General features: G+C 43.4%; 1 protein-coding gene across 1 annotated transcript; it reads left to right on the top strand.

Annotated features, from left to right (window-relative positions):
- LOC117234805 lies at nucleotides 1–27,627 on the top strand. Its single transcript, XM_033496351.1, has 5 exons — nucleotides 1–77; nucleotides 163–270; nucleotides 3,823–4,032; nucleotides 17,927–18,348; nucleotides 25,643–27,627. The coding sequence occupies exons 3-5, from the start codon at nucleotides 3,894–3,896 to the stop codon at nucleotides 25,820–25,822; spliced, it is 741 nt and encodes a 246-aa protein (XP_033352242.1). The 5' UTR covers nucleotides 1–77; nucleotides 163–270; nucleotides 3,823–3,893; the 3' UTR covers nucleotides 25,823–27,627.

Here is a 27,627-nt window from a genome sequence, read left to right as displayed (position 1 = left end):
AAGGAGAGGAGGCAGTTAGTAGTGATCGAAGTTACTAGAGTACAATTTGATAAAACAGTGAATCTTATCGCTTTCATGTAAGTTAGCAAAATCAATCTTTTAACTCGTTTCTTTATCGTATTAGATGCTACATGAAAATGAAAGAATTACTTTTACATTCAGTTCACATTTAACTAACAAACTTGGACTGTCGGGCGGTATTTGGCTGGTATTCAGAAAAAAAACCTATGAAGAAAAGGAAAGTGGAAGAAAGATCGTCCGAAACAAAACGTTAGTAGCACTATTGCTTCATGTATCTATCATTATCTTCGCTCTCGATAATGTTTCACCTTGCCGTTTCGCCGAGAAATCAAGTTTTCCAGCGATGTAATCGTTCCCATCCTCGCTCGAACGCAAAAGGATCAAAGAAATGATGGCAATCACGTTACGAAGGTAACTCGGTAGCCGCATCTCGAGATTACCAGCTAATTAAGATCCCAATAAAATCTAATCTACGCGCCAGTCATAAATCACCGTACGGACAGACAAACGAATGAAAGGGTTCGCGACGTGCAAAAGTAGTTCGTGCACGCGTTCTCGATCGACGTTTCGCTAATCCAGTCAATTAATATTTTTCTGCATCCGCGCAGGAAAATTTGATTAACGGTAGAACCCGTGCATCTGCCTAGACTTAGATTGTGGCTCGCGTGAAATTGTTGCCTATAAACTGTAGCTGGGATTAAGGATCGATCTGTCAATATCGATGTGGCATTCTCCATCAGGATAGACCCGCTTCTCTTCTCGTCGACTCCAGTTTCTATGGTCCGTGGCAGTAATGTCATCTCTCTGTAACGCCATCCCCGATACACGAAGGACTCACCTAGCCTTTAACTGCCTCTCTCTCGTTCGTGTTCTCTCTCTTGATCTCTCTCATCTGATATCCAATGACAATGTCTCTCGGCGCCGTTCCCGCCATTAATCTATTCTCCTCTTGTGCCTTGTCGTCAACCTGCCCCGGTGAATGCAGATAATCCACGATCGTTCGTCGATTCGAGTGACTCGCTTGCTCGATCATGTTGGAATCGGTGCATCGTACTTAGGATAATGCGTGTACGTATACTTTGCCCGTTCGACGGTTTCGTTGGACTCTTTGTCTCGCGAGAACGGATTTGCAAGTCGGATCGCGAAAAATGATTATTCGGTGCCAACAAGCTATTGTGTGACTACTATGCGTAATTCTGGAAACTTGTACGGATAAAGAGTATCTTGATTTAACGTATTAATCGATTCTTTACGATAATATCTTCCTAATGAATGTAGTACTTAGTTCTAAATTTGACTTTTGTTTTGAATCTTGATCTTTGTTTTTGTTTCAGTTTTTTATAAGCCCGTCTTAGATTAAGAGACATAATCATTAACTATTCTATATTACATAGTATTAGCATTGTATAGGTCAGTACCGCAGAAATAAAATGTTACAGGTTGTAAGTGATAATATAAGATTGTTTATATAAAGCATTTAGTAATGTCAATTTCCGATTCTGCATTTTTTCTTTTTTTTTTTCTTCTTGTTTGATCCCATTGTCCCCGTGCAGAGTAATATGCCGATACTTATTTATGTGGTTTCATTGTACAGTGCGCTGGGTGTATCGTATGCATTGTGAATCAGCGCTCACAGTAGGAGCACATTGTATTCTTGTTTCTCCTCCTGTTTACCCATTCATTGGTCGCATAAAAAATTGTCGCTTAGCCAAGCATCACGGTCCCAGAGATATCTGTCGCATCTCCGCAAATTATCGCGAAATTAAGACACCGTGGCGACTTTGATTTATTCATCGTTCAAAGTCGGTATTTTCACGTCCGTTTTATCTCGTGTCTTAGTTTCGATGGAAAAACTGAGTAATTATTAGGAGAAGAGTGGAAGCATGAACGTATTTCATAAGTTAAATTATACAACGATGTTACTCGAGCTACTCTATCGCGATAATGCGAGTCGTTCTCGATAACTTTTCACTGTCTATAATTCCATTTCCCGAAAACGTGAATGTATTGGTAAAACTTCATCAACTACCCCCGTGAAGTTGCTCGTAGAAACTACGCAGTTACGCTCGAGTGTCGCTCCGTCGTGTCATACGCGCCTCTACGAACCGTTCCGAAGTGCATACAACCGTGCCGCTCGTTTGTATGGGTTCCCTCTCACTCTCTCCTGTCGAGATCGCATTGCTACGTGCTACACGCTTTGCTTTGCTTTGCTATGCCTTCGCCAGCGTTTCGCGTCGGATGCTCGAAAGGAAAATCTTTTATCCTTGAGAGAACTATCGTTTTTACGATACGACTAATATACAAAACCGGAATAAAGAGAACAAAAGAAAAACGACAACGTTAGAAGAGGTTACAAACCTGGAGAAATGGCGCGCAAAATCTTCTGGCCGCGCTGCATTCGTTGACTCTTTCGAGTCAGTGCATCGTATCGATGTTTCGTCGACGCGTAAAACACGGGACATCATGCCACGCTCGGTTTCGAAAGTTTTGATTTTCCTTCCATCTTTTTTACCCTACTTGACCCTAACCGGTAAATTTACAACGCTACGGACCACGCGCAACCACACGATCACACATACGCAACGTTCACACACACACAGCCCCACTAGCGACTGTTCTTTTCTCCCTTTCCTCGCATCGTTCGAGTCCGGATGCGCGCGCATCGTTCCCCCACTGCTGGAGCAACCGGCCGCGCGAGGCTGGCGGAGTGGGGTAAATCGGTTGCCGCCGCGAGGCAGAACGTGCGGGCCGAGTGGCTGAAACGAAAGCACAGAATCATTACCACGCTAGATCTCGAGGAGTGTAGACGTGTTTCTCGTTACCTAAGCTCAGTCGAGAGTTCTCGTGTCGCATTACTTTCTCTCTTGCACTTTTGCTACGTACACACGTGTGATAGTCGCGTCAAAGAGGACAGTCGCGAGACGCAACGTGTTATATAGCATCGACCGTGTGCGTGTGTGGGAATCGAAGAAACGGACGAAAGAAGTCAATTTTCCCTGTTCTATTCCCTCTCGCGCGGATATTTCGCTTGTGCTCGGTGTAAGAGAAAAGCAAATTGACGCTTTTGCCAATAGACTCAGTTAGTGCATCGTGTGTCGTACATTTGACCGGAGGACATTGAACTTTGTGCCATCGTCCCACGAAACGTTTTCGAACTGTCATCCATCCGTGCCTCTCTGTGGAGATCGTCGGACGTGCGAGCGCGCCCCCATCTATCTCAAACTTCGATATTCCAGTGAATCTCGACCGTCCGTGAAACGGAGTTCGATAATCGATTGAGTTCAACGGCGGACAGATCTCACTCATGGAAAGTGATCCATTCGAGGATCCACCTTATAGGCGTTGCAGGCGACGTGATTAAGACACGCGCGTCGGATAGAGAAAGAAATCAAACTAATCGCACGCACAGTCGATCGTGTACTTATTTATTTGCTCGATCGCCGTAAATCCGCGGATCACGATTTTCGTCAACTGGTTGGCGCGTTGCGTTCTTCTCTGGCCACGTGCGTTTTCTCTACGGACAATCAGTGACGACGATAGAGACCTTCGTAACCGCGGCGACGAACATTGAGCGTGCGCCGTTGAAGCCCGAAGGCACGTGTGTCACCACGAAAATACCTTTTGTGTCGAGCTCGGAAAAATTCGTGCTCGCGATCCCCTTTGACTCTTGAACCGTCGATATTTTTTCGATTTAACGGCGATTCTGTGCCTGCGGGAAAAAGAGAGTAGCGTAAAACAGAATCGAGAGAGAAATTTCAAAAAGTGGTAGTGCCTGATCCACTGACATTGGTTCGATTGCAGTGCCGAGACGAGAAGAGAGCAGCAGAGTATTCAAGATCTGAAAATCGTAGTGCACCTGCCGCGATCAAGAAATGGCCATCCCATTCATATTGCCGTCCGACGACGAAGCGGAGGTCCAGGGACAGGACCTGGAGCAACTGATGCTCGCTCTGTACGCCGCTCTGCAACAGGTCCTCCGAAACAGGAACGACCAGCATCCGTCACGAAATCGTGAGTTGAACGATTTATTAAAATTGATTTGCATCTTTCTCGAGATTTTCCTACGCGTTCTTGTACAAATGTCAAACTATCCAGCGCAATGAACAACATGTTGCGTTTATTGCATCAACTTTAGTTTATCTTTTGATAGAAAGGGACGAACAATCGACTACCGTACTTTACGTGGTCATGTGGCTCGTTGACACGTGCTACGGCCGCGTCTTTCTTGTTCTTTCCACTTGGTCCCGGTCTCATGGCTAGGATGTATCCATTTATCCATTGGATAGATCCAGTCTTACCACGATATCCTTCCGACGGCTTTTCAGAAAGATGCATTCGAAGACCAATTCGAAGGGCGACCAAATAGAGGCAATTGCATGAGAAAATGACAATACCGTCCACGAGACGTTTTCTACGGGGACTGGTGGATCTAGTCGAGAGAATATAAAAAGAATTGTAGACACTCGAAAAAAGTTAAGCAGAATGCAAAAAAAAAAAAAATATTAAAATGCTTAACGTAATTCTTGTTATGTAGATCAATTCTAAAAGTTATTCGCAATATCGCAGCTATTGCTGCGACGCGAAGGATTTATAAATTCAGTCATTGTTGTTTTTTGAACAGATGCTGTGAATTTTTTATACCTATATATAACATATATGACACAAATGATCTTTATCTGACATTGTGTAATTGATCTTTGTTATTTTCTTTGAAGCTATCTTTTTTACCTTATTTATTTATTTATTTATTTATTGAAGAATGTATGTTCCCTTTTCCTTGCATTATTGATGATTTTGTAAACACCGATTGAAAATTGTTACTTTTTAATAAACTCTGAATACGTTGAGATTTATAATACGTGCGACGCAATTAATTTCCACTTCTCACACGCTGCAGCCGCGGGTATATACACTCGAGAGTAGGACAGCACGCTGCATATCCACTAGAAATGCAACACGTGGTTGTCGCGCGGTACAACGCGGATAACTTTCGAGTGGAACAACGCGACTCTGCAGCCAATTTCCTTTTCAAACCTGAAAGATACTTTTAGAATCATGTTTTTCATCGAGTTCCTACAAAAGAATCATAGATCATTCAAAAATTCTCGCTTCATATTCATTTCACACACGAAGTTATCCGAAATGCTTTTCTTCGATATTTTATACATAAGTAGGAGCATGAGTATGTCACCGAATTTCAATGTTAGCTTTTTTATCGATCCTCAGGGAAAAGAGAGAAAGTGAGTTATGTGGGCGTTTAGTAAAATATTTCGGTGGTTGTAACATCTGATTGCAACAAGATATACTCGAGTTGCGACAAAAAATTACAAAATGTCAACTTTTTCAGTGATATATATCTTTGTTCGTTATTTTAAGTATCGCATGTTCCCTAAAACATGTACTGATCAATCTTCAATTCTCGTTCTGTTTCGTCGTTGACAGCAAAAAGACATAGAATTAAGTAGTCTGTTTCAATATGCATAGCATTAATAACAGTAAAAATCGAATATATTTTCCGTGCACATTATGCTATGATAGTTTGCTCTTATTAAAAATTAAACGTCAAATATATAAATTATGGTTTCACAGGTTCGATATATAAATTCTCTGCCAACAAAGAATTACTTCTTAATCAATTTCCAGATGTAAAAAAACGATTAATCGCTATTGAAGGTGCAACAAATTCGTCAAAATTAAGGCGTAGGATATAGGGAAGTTCGCTTTGTATTATTTAGTAGGACTCACGACGCACGCGAACGTTCGTAAAGTCCCGGAGCGATCGTCGTTTCGTCCAGGTCGTTGACTCATGTCGGCTGTTGCACGATTTGTCGAAAATTCTGATACATTTGACAGCGGTCGTTGTCCCATGAGTCAGCGTCGAAAAATTTCGGTCCATCGTGATGGTTGCGAGATATCCCGACACCTTTTGCCGTGATTTCGCGGACGTTCGAGAGAAAAAGGACACGTAGGTTGTGAAACGCGCGTGTCATCGCGTGATTTACATTTGCCCGTCCTTTCGCGTGATTAATTTGATTTCAGTTTCAATGTCTTCTTAGGTCCTTGATCCTTGATGCTCTGAAGCTTTTTCCCAGAATTTTTAGTAATTTATATTTTCTGTTACATTCGCGCTCGCTTTAAATAACATTGTTCAGTAGTGTTTCCTTTGCTTGAAACTAATTACAACTAACGAAAGCTTAGCAATGACGCTATTCAGTAAGACGATCGTAGATTCATGATTTTTATTTGTTCCAGTGGAATGATTAGAATGATAAAGGTAACTAAAAAATGTCATCCTTGTTCCCTCATGATTTTTAGTTGCGTGTATCGCGATCGACTCTTTGCAATTCGATAATTTTTATTATATGATCGATCAATAAATTTTAGTATACATTTTGCAGCGAAACTTTTTGAAAGCAGAAGTTTAGTTTCGGGAAGAAAACTTCCCTTCTCTGTCGTTTCATCGATGAAAATAAAATCAAATAAAGATTGCCTCAATATCATTGGCTGTAACATCAATGTTGTAAAAAGGGTTAAACTTGTGGAAGGAAACTTTCAAACTGCAATCCGTCTAATCACAATTCTCGTACTCACCATCATGTGCACTTGCTTTCAACTTTGTCCATTAGTTTCTCAACTGTCTCTTCTCGATGCAATCCTTCTTCATTGTAACAATAACCAAGGAAATTTTGCTGGAACATACCACGCAAAAGACTGGCGCAGAGAGAAAACAGAAGATAAGAAGAGAGAGAAGGAGAGGAGCGAGCCAGAGGCGTAAATTGCGGTAACTTATATTCGGCGCATAATGAAACGCGGCTTTACGAGGGTGCAGCGAGCGAAAGGGGGCGAGTATAACAGATGTAGCGTGGGTGTAGAGGCGAGAGTATGGCAGACGATGTCCGGCCATGACCCTGCACCGCTGCTCGAGCCTCCTTTACGGCGAAAGAGACGGCGCGGTCGCTCGGATCGACAGGAGAGTAGGAGGAAAGAGACAGAGAGGAGGAGCGAGGAGAAAAGACCGATGGTCAGGCACACACCGGAGTAAAACGCGCCATAAAACGCGATGCAACGGCTCGTTCCCCGAATCTCGGATGTCGATCGTCCACCAGAGATTGCAGTATCGAACCGTGAACCGTGCCGCGACGATTGCTCGACGAGTGCCTCGATATCGTATCTTACACGCTTTCAAATAGTACGTATGTATATGGTGTATGGTCAATTCTGAAGAAGTTCATCAACCATGAAATAATTTTTACGATAAATTTTGAGGTGACTTTTTGAGTAATTTAATGTAAATTTGTTGAACCTTGAAAGTTATTTACGATTAAGTAGTCTTATGAAGTTTGTTTTTCTTTCTTCCTTTTTCTTTTTGTTTTAATACTACAGTAGATGTTTTGCGGATTATTTATCGATTGCTCGTTTTGAAGTAGCGTTAATAGCTATAAATGTAGTTTTATTCAGAGAGCGAAAAAAAACGACGTCAGACTGCCAATTAGTTGAGACAGACTTTAGTTTTAAATTAGTTCAGAATTACTTGCGTAGCGACCGTAATTTTATAAACCACCTATAAAATGCTTATGATCGAGGGTCAATGCACCCTGCTCGCTCGAAATGCGCGATTAACCGCGAGGAAACGTCGTCAGATAGCATTCTGAATCCATTTTGCCGCAGTTTCACGGCAATACGTCGCTAACGAGCCTTTGATCTCGCCGAGCAGCGCATGGAAGTGTCCCGAAAGAAACCACAAATTGCATCCGGCCGTTGCAAGTGTGTTACTATTGTTTTGGAGTGACGCAACATTCCTTGAAAATATCACGCTCCTCAAAACAATTTACGTATGTATTTTTCCAGTGATCACGAATCCTCCCCACTGATTTGAGACATTTTTTTTTCTTTTATCGATCTCCCAAAGATATAATATTATATGTAATATCAACCCTCTCGGACTCGATAAAGACGTTCTATACTACCAAAAGCCAAGAGAAAATTAGATGAAAATTGAGAAGAATCCTTGTTAGAAAAATTGAATTACGCGTCTGTTCATTATTTTTCAAACGAAAATAGATGGCGTACGGTGTATGTGCGAGGGTCAATAACCATAGTTTGCCAGCGTGGTTTCGAGAGAAGATGCAGAATCTGGCGGACCGCGAGCGCGCCGTTGCATCGAGTCGGGGTTGGTTATTTATAGAAACAGCTGTGGCCAGCCCCGTTCCGAGTCTTCTCCCGTGACATTTGCAGAAAACTTCCACCTCGTCATCGTGCTCGCGTAAACGCGACCACGGTAATAACGATTACGCCGCGTTACCCGATCACGCTCGCTTCTTTTTTCTTCCGCCTATCCGTTTTCACTCTCGTTCTCGGCGATTCGTTTTGCTTGTCTTATTGTTGTCGACGTTACGTTTCAACGTTACGGATAACCCCTTCGCTAATGTTTTCGCTGCGAACCATGACGCCCGCGCCCCTTTCCCATCGCGCGAACCGATAAGAGAATCGAACTGTCCATGCCCCGCGATTCCGCTCTAATCGGAGGCGTTTAATTTCTCGGTAAGAGAAAGATCGGATATCGTCCGTAAAACGATAACCCTTCGACACTGAACTTCGTATTATGTTACATTGTCGTAAAGCCTGCGCTCGTATCGGTGCACTGAATTTCACAGTGAACTCGCCGTCCTCCCGGAAGACCAGTAGAATTCGCCTTTTCTTTTTCAAACTGCTAACTTGCTCTTTTTTTTTAACTTTGTATATTAACATATTTATGATGGGTAATTTTATACAATTATGTAATAGTTCTAGGGACTAGAATTTGAAATGTTCGATTTTGAATACGTAATAATTGATCATTGAAATTGATGTAAGACGTTCTGCTTCTCTTAGAGACAACTGACAATTACCGGTAATTATCGATATTTTATCCACATCGCCGATTTCGCTAATTTTTTGAATATGTTGTCGGAGACATGATTCTGAGCAACTTTTTCCTATACATACAACCGCCACTCGGCTTTAGTTTCCGAGATATACGCAAAAACCTGTTGGTACCAGTACAGTGAATTCTGCGTATAATTGTACGTCCGTGGCAGCGTATGCGTCAAGCTTGCCTGGTCTTATTTCAGCCATAAACAGATATAGTCCATATGTTAGCAATTAATGTTTTAATGTGCTAAATTGCATGGAAGAATTCTGAGAAATTGATGTGCCAAAATTTCGACCATTATATTATCTACATGGATACAAAATTCCTTTATCTTTTTCTATGCTTCCTTTAAAAGAATTTTTCGATTAGATGTTACTCGAAAAAGTTATGCGAGTGGAATTCTGATTGTAATTCCTATCGATCGTTGCATTCTGAATTTACTTCATCACGGCTTTCCCAGCGGAAATCCCGAAGACGATCGATCCGGAACACGAAGAACGAAAGCACCGACCGTAGTCTATAGACTTGATGAAATATTGAAAGAAATTCGTCATTGACGATCGTCCGGTCCTCGATGGCCGTCTCCTTCCATTCATCCAACGAGCCTGGCGTTATTGGCGGAGCCCTTAAAATATTCATCGTACCAGTACCTTCCTTCTCTTTTTCTCTTTTTTTTTCCTTCTTTTTCCGTGGTCGTCTCGTTGATAGTTCGTTACCGTCACCGGTGAGTCGCGTTTTATCTTCACGTCAGCAGAACAATGCCGTATCTTCCTTATCTATCCGTCAGAACCAGGTTTATTGAATTTTCTCACTTATCTCTGGCCTTTTTCGCTTCGATAGAAGCGAAACATTCACGAGATTCTGGTTGACGTCCCAGTCCACGAAAGACGGTTAGCTCTAGATGAATCAGATCAACACCGTGTAAGTATAATTCCTGGCAATGTTCCCGTTCTGCTTTACGCAATGCTCGTGAAAACATGTCTATTAATGCATAAGGGAAATTCCGTTACTTCCGGAAGTTAACTTGCACAATATGAATCGTAGTAGATAGCGGATAATTCATTTCCTAATATCTTTCAAAATCTTTATCATATACAATTGCAACCGTCGTAGAATCCTTAGAAGATTTCTAAGAAATTGGATTCCAAGTATTACAACATTTTTCGGAGTCATAGTTTAGGGTTCCACAGAATTGTATATGCAACGCAATTTTAAACCTGTACAAAAATTCTCGAATATCTAAATTTAAAAATTCACAGAGTAATCATAAATAGAACTTCCTACGAATTACCGAAAATCCTAATTCCACGTATACTTTAGTAAAACTTCTACTTCTTTTATTTTTATAAAACCACTAAAATGTACTCGGTCAGTCGTTATCGAGATTTAAATGAACTTCTAATCGATGCAAGTGTACAGCAATATCTGTCACGATGTTTTTCTCCAAAACAAACATCGAAACGATGTTTTTCGTATGACGGATTGTTTTCGACTTAACAAGCTAGTTGCCCGTGGTTCCGGCCAATTAACGTTCTTCTTGCCAGGTCGATCCTTATCCGCGGCGTCGCGTCGCGTCGTTTTTAATTAAAACTCTAATTGTACCGCTCGCCGCGTGCTTTTCACGGATTTCGGAGGTCGTTCGCGCGAGCTGGCCCCGTGGAATCATTAATATTCATTGAGACGAAGCGGTGAGCGTACTCCTGTCTTCTCCCCGCTCTTTTACTGTTATACATTTTTATGCTCCCCTGAGCGTATTCTTCGTAGGCGGCTCGAGCACGCGTCTCCAGCCGTACATGAAATTCGGCTGATTTTATCTGCCCGGCAACCCTTTTCCTTCGATTACCTCAACCCTTCGTGGTACGGTTTCGCTTATCGCGGCTCGCCATCGTGATTTTATCGAGCGTGAAGATCTACCGCTGTTTTTCCTCACGAGCTCCTCCAAAATACATCCTGATTATAGCGATCTCTAAACAAAGTGTACTTCTAATTTTTTTCGAGTGATTTCCATTATTCGATCGCTTTCGAATCGTTATGATCGTTTGTCGAAGGTTTTCTTCTTTTGCTTAAAAGAGGGAGAAAATTTTCTAAAGTTTCATCTCGGTTGATGAATATTGCTTTCATTATCACGATATGAATATTCATGGGAAATATTCAAATGATAATATCAATACTGTTTATATGGCTGCGTCGAAAGAAGCGAAGTATATACTGAAATCAACTGAACCGAACTGTGAATATGCGTTCCACGCAGACAGCTAAAGCTCGCAAAACCAGTTCTTTGTTTCTCTCGATGGAAGTTGCGACTGTTCACTTAGAAAACTTATCGATAATACCTCCAACATTGTAGAGGCGCATAAAATATATTGGAAACCGACGTATTAAGCGAAGCAGAGAATTTTTTAAGTACATTACAGCGATAGAATATTCTATTGAATTGAATATTTTCTAATCAGAGAATATATTTTATCGTATGCATAATTCCGGAGCTTAAGACTATTCCATGTTCGTGGAATCTCGAGTTCCATCAGCTTAGTGGTATCGGTTTCCGCTTGATTCTCGGTCGATTATTGGCCGCGATGCAACAGGAAGAAAGAAACAAAGAGAGAGAGGCCTGATTCGCTCGTAATTATAATCATCGAATAACGGGGCAACACGTGACCAACTTGCTGTAGTGATTCGCCAGTTAACGATATAATCAGCAATGTGCAGCTTCTTAGTGATTATACCGCAAACGGAAGCTATGCATCGCTTTGTCGTTGCCCGATACAAGTAGAGCTATTGGATCGAGCGTATAACTTCCAGTTGCAGATCTACAGTGCCGCAAAGAATATTTCCACGTACTTTTCGATGAAATGTTCTTTGATCAGTTCTATGCTTCATCTTCATAATATTCCTTTTTTGTTATATAAAATATAGCTTGTATAAAAGTACTACTAAATAATATGAAATGTACTATACTTAATTATTACGACATGTAAATGGTGTGCAAATACATTCGCATCTACCAGAGGCACGTATCTTTGCGCAGGGACTTTTTTAAAAATATTTCTTCCTCCAACATATTCACTTTCGCATGCGGCAAATCAAAACATTCGAATTAACCGAAATGCTGGAAACTTAAAATAGATTCACGATTTTTCTACTCTCTGTTTCACCAGAATTTCCTCATCATCCATACATTGTAGGTCGAGCGCAGAGACATTGCAAGCAATCAACTATGAACCTCGATTAATTCCGCCGACAACGAAATCGCGAGTCACGTAGTCAATAAGAGTGTAATCAATCGGTCGAGCGAGCCCCGGAACGTTTCCTCGATACGACTTCTGCACCGCAGAATCCGATCGGGCTTCGTGCTCGCGAACCGGTGGACAGAATTTATTGGGTAATCAGATAGTCGTAGGAAATCGATGGCCGGCCGCGTCGTGGCGCAACCTTGTTCCCTCATTTTTACAATTTTCTCGTTGCCCGTATCGCGATAACGTATCTACCGTAGCCGTTTCCATGCCGGGCAATCGCGTTGGTACAACGCGAGCACGAGATCTTGCCTCGTCGAAGGGAATTACTCGAAACGGCGAAAGATCGTTCGATTCTCGGGTGAAAAAAATGGAGCACGCCGCGAATCGATTGTCCACTGCTAGTGTAGCGTGGTGGGGAACATTTATATCGGAGTTGGAGGTTTTACGAGATTTCCGCGAAGCGTTCGAAAGTCAAGCGAAGTAAAGTTTCAAGTAAGACGCAGAATCCGCTGCTTTTGTACGGTACGTTCACCGTGGCGCGATTTAAGGAACGTTACTTGAACGATCGTCCACATCCTGGAGAAATCATCGCGTATTTACGACTTCAGTTCTCTCGAATAGGCCCGGCGATATTTTCTATTACAGAACGAGAAATGTCGTGCACGTGTAAGTTTGGTTGGATGGTTCGACTTTTCTTCGTGGTGACTCATTTGTGGTTTTACGTTTTATTGTGTTAAACTAACAATAACATTTAATATGTGCCTGGCGTATACATATGTATATCTTGGAACTTCATCGACTTCCTTTATAAATGAAGATCATATGGAGAAATGTAATTCATATTTCCTACCTTTAACGAGGAAACGACGTTAAAATTCAATGTATGCCGTTAATTAATTTTGTATTAACGACTTTAGCTATGTTATATTTACATTTTGAAAACAGAGCAACTACATCAAATAATTACATTATAACGTATAAGCATTGAGAATGACTTGGTTCTTTAGACGTATTGCAGAAGTAATTACAAAAATCGATTGAAGAATCTTGTCTGTCATTTCCTGAAAATATTTTTGTACGGTGAAAGTCTAGCAAAAGGGCCTCAAAATTCACCCTTTTAATCCCTGAGTGACGTTTAAACTCAGAAGATCGACATAAATAGACCGATCTCGTATTTCCACCTGCGCCCCATATGTATGCATCAACCGAACGTACTTAACAGTGACTCCATGGAAACTCCAAGACCGACTACCAAATCGCGTAAAAATTAATTTCCATTACAGCCTCAGCAGGAGGTTCTGACGAAACGAGCAACCGATCATTGCAACGACGTAGTTCGACTGTTCCGTCTCATTGTCTCTGAAAAGCCGCAAAAGCGTGACACGATAAAAACTGAGCGCGCGTTCGCCCGTATACGCTCGACACCGCTCGCGATTCGCGAGTGTTTCCACGCGCGAGTCGTCGTCGCGCGCGCACGCGTCTCATTGGTGTGTATCGCGGCTGCAGCGGCCTTGAGAGGGGTTCTTTGTGCAGTTGAGCGTTCACCACTGCTCACGTATGCTGTCAGGCACACGTACACTCGCACCTACGCACACATAGGTGCGGGAGATCGCGCTCGCGCTGCTAGGGTTGACGTTACACGTATACTGTAACAAGTTGCGTTGCACTTACGCGTACAAAGGGCGCTCCATGTGAGTCACGTGCTCGCATATGCTGCCAGCGTTCAATCTGCTCCCACTCTTCGCCCTTTTTTCGTCTCTCTTTCTGCCTCTTTGACATAACGCGTGTACATAATGTACATTGTCTCTCGCGTGTTCCCGCTGGTCCGTGTACACTCGAAATTTCCCCCTCGTTCCGCCACTTTTCTCTTTTTTCCCTTCTTGTTCCTGTTTTTGCTTTCTCGAGTTCCCTTTTTTTCCACCGCGTGTTATCTCCACCGCTCTATCTCTTCGTGGAACTTCTCTTTTTTTTTCTAGCCGTACATTCCTTGCTTCGTCTCGTCAACCCCGTTTTTTTGTCTAAACGCCTCTCCCCCCTCTTCGTTGGCTCACGATCCTCCTCCTCCTTGTCCCAACCTTCTTGTTCTTTATATACTCGTTTCACGTCCCCTCTGTGTACGACCATTCTCCTCTCGAGTCTTTTTCGTCGGTTCCAACCCGACGTCCCCGCCCTCGAACCGCGTGTGCACGTCCTCTCTGATGCACGCGGATCCAATGTCCGCGCGCGAGACCGCGAACGCAGCGTGCATGCGGGTGTTGGCCACGTGCGCGCTGCACTTTTTGCCCCGAACGCTTTTATGGGACGCGCGAGCCGTGCTCTTCTCGTTCCCCCTTTAGTTGCTCCGCTCACGAAGACGAGTTCTTTCGACCGCATCGCGAAGAACTGGCTTATCGAGAACTCAAGTTACCGACAAACTTTTAATATCTTGCTATTATATTATGTACCGTGGAACCAGAAGAAAAGCGAATGAAATCGTAACGCGAGTAAAAGCGGGTCGCCTTGAATCTCACAGGAAAGCGCGCGAAAATTGCGCGGCTGTAAAAGGTCGAATATAGTCGAACTTCCCCGGCGCATAAATTAGAATTAGGCTGGCCGTTTGTCATGCTGAAGGCGGTCGTAAATCGCGAGCTGACAGAATCCGTGCTAATAATCGTTCGCGTGCATTGATAATTACAACAGATCGTTACATAAATCGGTTTTGGAATAGGCTGGCGTTCACACCAGGTTCGTGTTCCATCCAATATACATATTGGCATGTGTGTGTAGTGACATTTTACGAGGAAAATCGCGAGGTAGAAAGCGAAGCGAGACCGTCGGTACGTTCGGATAAGCGCGGCGGTTGTTTTGCAAGCGGTGAAAAGCCTGTCGTTTGCTAGAGATTTCGCGATCGAGCAGTTCGATGCGAGTAGGCGACGATGTGTGGCCGATGCGCGCGCGTACGGGTTGCACAAGCGAAAGAGAGCCTCAGGAGAGTGTGGCCTGAGTATAGTGGCGCGCGTGCGAATGCTAGCGCGGACGTTTACTCGAAATGTCAAGGATGCAACCGCGCGAGCGCACGAGGGCGCACGCGCGCGCGCCACTGCGACCGGTCCCTGAGACAATGGCGGCCGGAGGCGCGGAGGAATTGTTATTTTGTCACGCATGGCTTCGATTTACGCGCACGCGGCGCACATCGCGCGAAAAACCCGCGCGCTTAAATGTTTCTGGCAGCCCAAAGGCGCGAACTGTTCTTCGTTTATGAAAAGATGGATTTCATAGTTTGTCGGTGGATGATTGTATCGGTTATCGACGTGAAAAGATGGATTTTTTCGCAAATTTTTGCTCTGTTGAAAGTTGAGATTACGTACCTAGCCTTTGGTTGCTGGTCTTTCCTTTTGTTAGCTTGAAATGCCATCGGATTCTTGATACACTGTAACCCTGTTATAACCTTTGAATCGTGTTTCTGTTCGGTCGTATTGTCTATTATTCGATAGTGTTCGAAGCTCGAAGAAGATACGTAAAAGATTCTTGCTTTGGTTTCCTGAAAATATTATAGGTTTTTTGTTTATTCTAGGGAGAGAAAGATCGAAGAAGAAGGGCTAACGTTGTGTTCTATGAATTATCTTTTAATCGTTGCTTTCGTGTTTTACATTCTGATTTCTCCAATTCAAAATCTATCAAAGGAAGATCCACGAACAGAGACACGTTTAACCAACAGAGACAGGTTAGCCGAGACGTGGAGTTTAATTTCCAATCGCATTAAATAACAGACAATACCATAATTTAATCTAAATTCAAAAATTAACGGCAACGCAAACAAAACGAGCCAGACAGAACGTAACAATATGTCACTGATACGAACGTGATTATTGACGCGTTCGCATGATACGGTGCGATCGAAGCGTCTTACCTGATTCCGTGATGCGAAGTAGCTCGTTGTTTCTCGAAGGTATTTAACTACGTCTTCGGCATCCGTGGCGGTAGATAACGTTCTCGCTCCGAAAATTCCAAAACCAGTTGCACTCGGTTTACGAGTACCATTTCGCGGTTCGTAAAACGCGTTACTGCGTCTCGGAGTTGGCGCAAACAGTAAACCGTTAGGCCCTCTCTCGCGACGAAACCGCCGAGCCAGCGAAAAGGCTTCGTTAAAACTAATTACCACGGGGCCTGACCCCTCCTCGGTGTCCCGCTCTTAATTATCGGAGGCGTCGTAAAAGCGAGTCAAGCGACCGACCAAGTACATTTCTGTTTACCGGTTCTCTCAGCCGGAATTACACTGCGTTTATCTGGCGTCGACGCGAGAGACGTAAAACGCGCGTGGCCACTTATCAATCGGAAAACGCTTCTTCGGGCTTACTGGCGACGATAAAACACGCGCGTACCCCGACGCACCGCGCGGCAGTCCGATATCAAGCGTTTCCTGACCGCCAGATACCATACTCAGCCTCGATTATTTCGTTTTTCCACTTCTTCTCTTCCTTTGAATTCTGCCGTTTTTTCAAAGAAACGCTCCATCACGTACAGTGTATAATCTGTGTTGACAATATCCTTGCACTTTCTATGTATATATCGTGTACATCTATATGTGTGTAGGTTAGATATGTCGAAATCACGGAACGAAGGCTATCGTACGGAACGTTGTAAATTTTCAGACAATCATTAGCCAACAATGTCGTTAGTTACCATTACAGGGCAACCCGGTGGTCGCCTTTGCCGTTGTCTAGCCAGAGCGTGGCATTAAACCTTATAAGCAAGGCGCGCGGCCGTCATGCGTGCGTAGATCGTAGCATTTCCATTGTATGACGCAACGTTTGCCTTTGTGCCACGATTAATTATCGATGGTAAATCCAGATACGCTGAATACAAATCGGCTGGACCGCGTATTTCGTCGATTACGATATCGCGGCGGCCATCTGTTTTCAGTAGGCAGTCGGAAAGATCGCTCGGAGCGATCGAAACGGCGATGATGAATCGTCGAGCTTGTACTTATCGGATGATCGAGGAAAGTTTGAACTTTACGCTCGCACGTAAGGCGATCTCGTACGGCGCTCGGTTATCCGGCTGAATTTTGCGCGAGATTTATGGGACACGCCGACGAAACCCGACGCGCGCATGTGGTTCGCAAAGTTGACAAATTGCGGTCGAAGTTGATTAGACAGTTGCCACGATATCTCGAAATTTAGCTGAAGTTGGCATTTCATTCGAATTGTTGGATTTTAGAAATACGTTTGTAGATCGTGAGATAAGCACGATTTAGTAAGTCTAATCCTCGATCGTACGTTTATCTTCAACGAAGCAAAAAAGTCGAAGTCATCCTGTAGTTATTTGTAAAGGTCATAGTAATATTCACAGACATTTAGCATCGATCCGAATGAAGCGGTTAATATCAACCCTGAGAAAAGAAACGATCCATTCTTCGCCGATAAATCTTCTTCGGTCGTCTGAAAAATAAAATAGCTTATAATAAACTTTCACTTAAATTTCCCCTGTTGAAATTGAATTTTCCTTCTCTATTAAATCAGGCTTAATATAGATTTCTAGGCAGAAGAAACGATCTTCTTTATTGGCGAATTCACTTTAACTCTTGAACATTTTGTGGGCTAGCAAACCTTCGATTAAGTGACACGAATTTCCTGTACTCTCCAGATCAGAGTTAACCGAATCTTTGAAGAAAGCAACACAATTTTTCTCACGAATAAATTCTTTTCAAAACGATACTTGACACATTTTGGACCCAGAAAATTGGAATGAAATTAAACGAATTTCTTGTGTTCTTCAGATCGGTTGCCACGACGAATGGGCGACGATCGGCATCCAATGGTTCTGGTGGACTCGGATTTGGCTCGTATGCCGCTGCCGGATTTGGTGTTATCTGCCGTGGAGCAACTTCCGCCCGCTGCACCCCAGGTGACCGTATCTGCGCCCAGCAGCCCAACCAGGGACGCGACATTCCAGTTTCCGGAAGCCAGCAATGATGTGAACGATGTGGCACCGGTGCCAAACCCAAGGCCACGACCGCGAAGACGCAGACTTGCTTCAGAGGGTGGTAGCTCCGCGGCCGTGAAGAAGACATCCGCTGTAAAGTCAATTTGCAAGTGCTGCTGCGGCCACATTGGACAGGCCTTCAACGGAAGTTACTGGGCGACCGTAGGCGCCAACCTCAGGAACATCGCCGACGATTTCCACGCATCAAAGACCAAGGTCAGTGAATTAGCCGAATCGGGGTGATAGTTCAGGAGGCTCTGTAACTTAATCTTTTCGTAAAACTTATCTTCGTGTCATAGTTGTTACGTAAGAGTCACATTGTTGTAACGTTGCAGTTAAACCGATCAACTTCGTCTAGATAAATCGTTTGATTTCTCAGAAGTTCAGTACGATACACGCTCTGACATTAAAATCAACAAGTTTGTGAAAAGATGGAGTTACGCAGTTGAGTTTCTATCTATAAAAGATGTTTGTTTCTTATTCTTTCTATATGTTTAAGTCATTTTTAAGACAATCGTAGTACTGTAAAATTACATCTCGTAAAGATCTGAAAATACAGAAGAAAGATATTTATCAAGAAGCTCGAAATGCAATATTGAATTTTTGACGCTAAAAAATGGGAAAGCTCAGGATGGCTCTATTGTTTTCAAGTTTTCGCGGTTGAATACCGCGCTTGTCGTCAACGCGAGCATAACGCCAAGTGTTTACGACGCGAAGAGTACAGGTGCGAAGTGCGCGGCGTAAAAATAATTGCGTTGCGCGATCCCTGTCACAATCCTATCCACCCCCGCGCGATACTTTTTCACTCGTCATAAAGTCACCCTTGTAGCGTGTCTGTTATAAAACCGCCGGAATACGCAGATGCCAAAAAGGGAAGCCTTAAAATAAAATTCGCCTACCCCCTCGGCATTTTTACGCCCCCAATTCCTAAATTAATTTTATCCTATTCACCCTCTCGTAGCTTACCGTACATAACTCCAACATTTTTTTACTATTATATTCACATTCTCAGGGTATTATATATCTAACGTTTCAATTTAACCATATCTCAACGCAATGCTAAATTCTTCAACCGGTTGACGGGGTTATTTTTTAATCAGAAACTTCAATGTCATTAAAAAATTAATAAAAAGTAGAGTTGATCGGTTTGCTTCTTCAGAGACCATCCTTCGTAGCAGAATTGTTTTTTAACTCCACTGCCCTCGGTTCTACATAACCGGAAATGGACGTTATATTTCAATGAATATTAGCAAATTTTAGATACATAATTTTTAAATATTTAGTTTCATTGTTCGATGCAATGTTTGTACCTTTTGTGTGAAATAGTCCAAAAAGGGAGGATCCCTGAAGAGATGCAAACGTGCAAAAAATAACGAGGAGGACAGCAGAGTTAATTCAAATATTTTTATGAAATTAAGAAATTAATAAAAAGTAGTTGATCGATTTACTTGCTGCGGAACTCATATAATTTTCTTCTCATATAAAATTCGATACATTTCTACTTACGTGGAATCGGCAATTGCCGAGAATCGATCTGACCGATGAAAGAATCCCCCGTGCCATGGTCGCGATATCCACGATTTAATGGTCCCACGAATGATTCAGTGTCTCTCATTTCGTCGCGGTTTCTTTCTCTCTCTTTCTCGCTGGTTTGCGGAAGAAAAGAGAGAAATTGGCGGCTGGAGTGGGTCAAGCCAGGGTCATAAACGCGAATTTAGTTATATCGGTGCCACCGACGGCGTCCCATGGGCGCAATAAATATCTGCCCGCTACCGTTAAGACGTCTAGTATTGCTCCCAGTGTGTACGACCCTGCGCGTAGCCGCCACTTCATCACCGTCTCACCCGCTTTACCTTCTCCATTTCCTGTCTCTTTTGATCACTCGATCTAATATGTATCGACGGCCTCGGAACGATGTCCCACTGATTTTACGAGTGGTTCCCGGTTGTTTGTCCCGGACAGACAGGTGAGAGAAATAGGACATCGGACGGTTTTATGGCAGAATTCCATTTTTACACCCAGCCCAGATGAAATTGCTCGCGGACACTCGCAAACGAATTACGGAAGATCGCCTATCGATGCGAAAGTCCATCGAAGATTTATTAGAATTGGATTGAATTTCACGATCGATGCGCGTCCCATGTAATCCGCGTCAAATATTTTCTGAGTGTAGTTTTCTCTCCTGTCGAAGGAATGCTCTTATAAAAAAAAGCATTTTATAGTTTTAGTATATTTTATCGTTTTAGTATATTTACGAGTGCTGGTCATCTCTTTCTCTCTCTAGACTACATTACTTAGATCACAGAGACTCCACCTATATGAACTTTCAGTGGACAAATAGTTTACATACAATTAGAGTTCATAGAATAAAAGTTTACCAATCTTATTATTTTCCTTTTAAATAAGTGGATTCATCTAGGAATTCGTTTAATCACGCGCTAACTGGAATTTCGTTGGAATAAATGAACTTTGCATTAGCGGAGTTTTACTGCACTCAATCTTCCTCATAGTCTGGACAAGAAGCATAGAGAATTGGACCTAATAGACAAGCATAAACGAACATAAAAACAGATCTGAACCCTAGTAATCATCGAATCGTCTTTCGCGAGAGGAAGAGAATGGTTTCTGCGGCAACGATTATTACGGTCGGTCGTTCTTTTCACTTACGCACGTCGCCGAAGCTCGGAGGAAAGGCACAGGCCTTTCACGATTTTACGAGATTCCCCGTGATTTGCCGCGGCCGATCGAGAGGAAGGAGCCAAGGGCGGTAAAGAACGATCCATCTAAAAAGCAGAGAGACGGAGAAAAAGATGAACAAGCCGGAAGGGCGTTCCCTTCTTTTATCCCTCGTCTCGACTTTATTCGCTTTAAAGGTCCGCGTCAGCGTGATACCCAATCCCACAACGTCTAATTATTGCTGGTTAAGTGGTGGTAATTGAAGGGGGCGAACGGATCCGTGAAATTGAAGAAATCTTGCGCGTCGCGTTCGAGGATCGGATACCGATCGGCTCGGTAACTCGAGGACCCGAGGCTTGTTGATAATACGAATCGTGGCGAATTCTCCGCCGGGGGAATTGTCTCTACGGAATCCCCGGCATGGTGTTTGCGTTCCTCCCTCTTGGGGAATCGAAGTGTCAGATTAATCTGTCGATGGGGCAGAGATGAGACCTGTATCTCCTCTGTTCTATGTGCACAGGGTAGATTCGTGTCTTATTTGTGTCTTATAGACCTGGCTCTCTTTTTTTCGTTTACTCTTGCTTGGTTGGATTCAACGATATTCTCTACGACGCGACGAAGCCTCGCGTTTTCGATATATGAAATTAAAGAGTAAATGTTATTTTGTTTCCTCTTGACTTTAATTACTGATTTTGCTCCCTCCGTGATGAAACTGTCGTGCTTTTCTTTTACGTTGAAGTAATTCAATTTGCTCGTGGAGATTGACGTCTCTTCCGTAGCTTTATGATGTCTCATATTTTATACGATGGCGTTGACATAGATATGGATCGTAGCTGCAAAGGTTACACCATGTTTTCTTCGTTAAATGTTTATGGACTAGTTTTAAACGACTGGTTCTAAGCCTAAGGCCGGTTGTTCCGTTATCTATACATTGCTCTTCGATAATTCATTTATCGCAAATCTTAAGTCATTTTATCGATACGAAACAAGATTGAAGATTTAAAAGTGATTATAACATAATTGAGCTCGGTGTAACTTCGATCACGACATGCGTGTACCTACGTTTTTATCCGCGACTTGATAGGCATTGACTTATCGACCCCTGAAAATTGCTTTTACCGGATGTCATCGCGTCCCTGCGACCTTTCGCGGGTTTCTTGATGCAGAAGGAAGCTGAGTCGATCGGAGAAACGCGTGGTCGAATGTAACTTACAAACACGATCCCCGTTCGTTCCCCGTTCGTCATGCGAAGGCAACGTTTTACATATGCATGGAGAGTAAGCGAGCATGTAACGGCTAAGTGGTCACATCCCCTTACGTGAAAGTTAAGTGGGCATGGCAGCACGAGCCGTGGCCACGGGCCGAGAAAATTATCTTCAATTATCTCGTGCAATCGTGAGCCCCCTTTGCTCTCTTCTCCTTTGCTCGCGATCTCTCGATCTCTTCTTCGCATTACTCGCCAACCTCTTCGTGATTTATTATTCATGGAAACTATTTCTTTATTCTATGAATTGGCGCATAAAAATATGAATTCTTAATACGAGTTCAGAGAAATGCGAAAAATATCAATTATTACTCCTTGAAGAAGGAAAAATTTCGAAATTCTCATTGGTAAACCTAACGAATCCGGATATTGGAAGTTTAAAAAATTACAAAAGAAAGACAGATACAAATATGGGGCAATTTTATTCCAAGGGTTAATCACACGGGCCAGACATCCAAGTATTCCGCAATCTTTCGTTCCTAGAAAGCCTGTCGAAGCCATTCGCGGTAGCACCAAGAAAATTGCTTCATCGACACGATAAAATATTCCTCCCGCTTTTAGCTTAGCTTAGATTTCCTCGAAGTCTGATTTAACCATGGCGCAGTTAATGGAACGTCCCGTCGGTATTTATCAGTTATTCAAACGATAGACGCGCAAATTGATACATTAGACACTCGGTGGCATAACGGATCCCTTGGTCGATCTAGCAAGAACATTCTGTCCACTCTTCTTGCCGTTGCTCTTGGCTACATAATCGATGAGTTCCTTCCGAAGCACGCGATCGACCGCTTCGTCTTACGATTCACGTCGTATTTCCACCATCTTTCAAAGTATTCGCCAAGACCGAATCGTAGCGAGGGTTTCGTCGCCCACCGTGCGTTGCGCATTTGCTACTCAGGTTGCCTCGACGTTCAGTCCGCGAATCTCAGTTGCCTGTGAACGTTTTCTTACGCGGCTTACCGAAACGTCCGTCCGAATGGCTATTTTCATGGTGAGCTGCGCAATTACGTCGCTCAATATCCCGATCTCCGATAGTTGATGGCGTTGCTGTTCGTTTTCCATTGAAAGGTTTATTATTGTATCGTTGGCACGGATGTCAGGGTTTAATCTAATTTTGATGAATTTTTTGGCGAAAGGTAGATGTAATTCAAGTTTGAATTGTTAATCGTGAAGTTATAGCAGTAAAGGAATTTTCTTTTTTTCCATTTGTATTTATTTATTGTAACTTATTATCCGATAGAATATACATATTTAGATTAACTCGTGGATCGGCTACTTAGTAAAGCGACTTTTCTTTTCTGTAGCGAGACAGAAAGTTTCTTCCGTTTGTTAAGACCATTCTTCCAAAGCTGTAGAGCTTCCTCGAAGAAGATGTGCGACGCAACAAAGCAGGAAGTTTAATTAAATCTGTATCACGTTCCTTCAGAATGGACGGTATCGTCTTGCGTATTAAATCCACAGAAAATGGTTGGTCCGTGCGTTTCCTGTTCGCTGAATTATTAATCATCGCACTACTTGAATTAAAGTTGCCAGCCTTCTCTAATCCTCGCATTAAATCAACCGCGCGGTGTAACGCGTTCCCGAACGAACGGAAAAGCGGAGAAAAGAGGAGGTTGCAGCAACGATATTTAGCCAGTTACGCAACCGGCTGCCACGAACAATTAAAATTTACCGTCCCGGCAACGATAAACACCGACAACGTAATCCTGGCGACCAGGTCGCGCATAAATTCCGCGTTTAAACGGTGAACGAAGCTCGAGCGAAACCGCGCGCGTTGCTCAAGCGGTTCAGGGCGTTCTCTTCCGGGCCCGAAGCAATAAAACCTGCTCGCCATCTTTCCATACGCCTGTATAGTCGTTGGGAGAGAAAGTTTCGAGTCGCAGCTGGCTCGATGATAACGGACAAGACGCGTGAAACGTTCGTTCGGCTTTGCACTTCCCTAAGACGATTCGAAGTAAAAGGAAATTCAGCTGACAGAGCTCGAGAAAAGATCGCGATAGAAAGAGGGGAAGACGTTTGAACGAGTAATGGGAAGGGGAGGGATACTATTAATTGACGAGGAGGACTCCCACGAGAAGAGTCCATAGACCATAATTCTTTCTTAATGCGACGCCTTTCTATTTCTCTCGCTCGCACCCTCTTCATTCGCCGCGTAATCTCTTTCCTCGCGACGAGGCAACACTCGGCCCGAGTGTTTTTCTATCCTCCGGTTCACGTAGAGGGACGAAAGAGAGTTGTATTGGGGCGGATCGAAGCCCACGATGACCAGATATTATGGAGCCATCCCCCCATAAAAGCCTCTGCTCACGGAGATTGAGCTCACCCCCTGTTTCTCGCCGTTTATTATTGCACGTCCGGCCACCACGAGTGGATTAAGACGAAACGAGGATCGGAAGTCGCGCGCGCGCACTCTACGGACTGCGGGTGTGATCGAGGAAACAGAGAGGAAATCTCCCTTTCACCCTCCACTCTCTTGGAATGGGGAAGATACACTGGCCGGCAAATATTCGCCCAGCAGATACAGGAGAAAGCGGAATTATCGCTGGCGGGATATATTATCGTGGTGCTTATCAGACCCAGAGAGTTTGACGCGAATCTCTGATCTCTCGAGGTGATTAATATCTCAATAAAACGAAATTTCCGTTGGATGAAACAATTGATCGTAAGGAGAAAGAGTGAATTGAATTGCTAGAAGAATATCGATAACCTTTGTCGTGCTGATTTCACCCCCTAATGACTAATTGCATAATGAAGCGTTCCGTGCAAGTTATAACGAAGACCTTTGTGTTCGAGAAGGGTCTAGGGGAATGGGAGACACGGATTTCTTAAGCGAGGAAAGTTTCGCAGGCCAATTGTTCCTCAGTGGAAATTCTTCAAAGCGGAAATTAATTGACAATTAACCGGTATTAATGCGCTCCTGGCCGCGATTTGTGTTTCGCGCAAGTGGCGCCGCTATTCCCGAGGGAGCTCGGTGGACCTTAATCGGCGGCGTCGTGTTCCCCCCGAGCGTCTCTCGTCTTCTCGTGTAAATTCGAAGGGATCAGGCAGAGAGAACTCGATAAAAAGAGCGCGGTGCTTTCTCTACGCCGGAGGCTTAGCCGCAAGGAGTGTCGAATCGACGGTAATTCCGTCCAATTAGGACACTCCCAATTAGAGGAGCCTTAGCCTGAACCCCGTCTTTCTTTGACCCACCCCATTTTCCTGTGATTCTTGCTCCAACAGAAACACGACAGCTCGTCGAGTTCCTCTTATCGAGGTTCTACGGAGAACGTTGTGTCTTTCTTAAACTTACTTCCTTCCTCAAATTCTGTAATCTGTACTACTATGCAGTAGTACTACTATGCAGTAGTACTAAGCGTCGGCTTAATTGCAGCGATTTTTTTTTCCTTTCGCTTATTGCTAACTATTATTCCGTCTTTCTACCAGTTTTCGAAACTGTATCTATATAACTTTAGGATCTTACAGGGGAAAGTTACATATAGCACTACCAACATAGTACTTGTACCAAACTATACAGCGATAAAACTAAATCTGATGGAATACTCAGATCGTTTCTCTGTTGTGTTACAGGCCGCCGAGATCGAGAAGTCTCGACTGAGCGCGATGAACCCAACCTTCGCAAACACGAACAACTCGAGCGAATCCACCGACAGCTTCCTGTCGTTGCTTATCCCAGCTCCTCTCCGCGAGACCTTGTGGACGACGGTGGCCCTGTATCTCGGATGGAGGTTGGTCTCTCGCCTTCGATAGGCGCAACAGAATTGTCGTTTCGTCGTCACGACAAACGACTACGATGCTTCGAGAACTCGAAGAACGATTACCCAAGCTTGCAGCCACATCAGGGACAGCCAGTACGACGTGTCGCTACTTGGTAAACCAGCAACTGTTCCTTCCTGGCCCGTTACACGCACCACGTGCGTCCGGATACCATCGTCCGGTATCGATCATTCGAAGGTCGAAAGACCGATAGGTAACCAACAGGAAGGGCTCTGCTTGGACGATTCCCGCTGGACGTCCTACCGAAATATCCAACGCGATATCTTGTACGATTTATTTTCTATGTATGCGTGTCTATCGCCTTCCGCGGACGAGAATGCACTAATGCTATGTCGCCCTCGTCCTATCGATGGTGATGTTTCGAGCGAGGATGAATACTCGGAGGATGAGGAGGACGAGGACGAGGAAGTCGAAGAATTCGACGAGTACGGAGGTATAGATAGCGGTATTGACGACGAGGATGACGAGGACGACGAGGATGGAGCTTGTCAACTCGTTACTTGTCAAGGAGTCAGAGTTATCTGAAGCCAAGTACCATTTCATACTTCTCTGATGTTTGTTGTTTGACGATGATTCGATGTAAAAAGGAGACCGATGTCGCGTACGTTCGAGTAACTCTGCCTCGACGACGATCAAAGACTCGCACCCGGAGTCTGTGTTCTTTTTGATTTGTCTTTTTCTTTCTTTTTTTAATGTTCCGCATCGACATCGGTCAAGTTCACGATTACTTAGAGCTATAGTTAGTATCATCTTGCTCGAGAGAGTTCATCTTCCGCGTGATCGTCGCGCGATGGACTCGGGATACAACATCGACTCCCAGGTGCATTCTCGCCCGCGGCAGCGATCGACGTGTATTATCGAACACTGACTGTTCGTTCGATCATGCCGATCGTTCGCCTTCAGATTATATTGCATGGTAGAAAGTTAAGAAGATAATATAGATATATACATATATATATATTGATTATTATATATATATTATCATATATATATATTGATTATTATATATATATATATTATATATATATATTTCTCCCGGGTGAATTTACAAATAATATTCGAATAGAACGAATAGCGAAGGTGACGATCGCATTGTGACACTGGTCTTGGTGAGGGTGACGGGGAGCTAAGTACGAGATCCAAAGAGGACTTAACCCAATAATCAAATGCTGATCTCATTACGGATATAAAATAAAAAAAATTAAATAAAGTAGTGTGATCACGGGAACGGAACAGGGTAGACATGGACATTTTCGTTTCTCCGTACAATCTCACTTTGCTCTTCTCCGTCTGTGTTTTTTTTTTCTTTTTCTTATTATGCATTTGCTTAATTTCTCGTTACTCATAAGACATTTCTCTGTTCCGTTCCCGTCGGTAGGAAGTATTTTGACGTGGCTTGTAGATAACGCGGTTACCTAGCCGATACAGGCAAGGCAGAACTCTATCTGAGATATCATGATACCGCGCCATGTCGTTCCGCGGGCGATCGATGATCCTCGAGGAAAAAAAGATGGCAAAAAGATAGAGAAGTCTGCCAAGACACATTTGTCGACAATTTGATTCAGATGATTTAAAGTATTCGGAATTGATCGATTCAAGGGTCGATTAATTACGATTTTTGAAGAAGAACGGCCGTGGATTAAGATCGATATCGCTGGACGTTCATGGCGATGGTCGAATCATCTGTACATAGAAAGATTTTTAAGGGGAGCTTCTCTCTCTCTTTCTCTCTAACTCTCTCTCTCAGTATATTCCAAAAGTAAAAGAACAAAAAAAAA

The sequence above is a fragment of the Bombus vosnesenskii genome, unplaced genomic scaffold (genome assembly GCF_011952255.1).
Source record: "Bombus vosnesenskii isolate JDL3184/JDL3185 unplaced genomic scaffold, Bvos_JDL3184-5_v1.1 scf7180000013309, whole genome shotgun sequence".
NCBI lineage: Eukaryota > Metazoa > Arthropoda > Insecta > Hymenoptera > Apidae > Bombus > Bombus vosnesenskii.
This window is presented reverse-complemented; position numbering and strand designations above follow the sequence as displayed.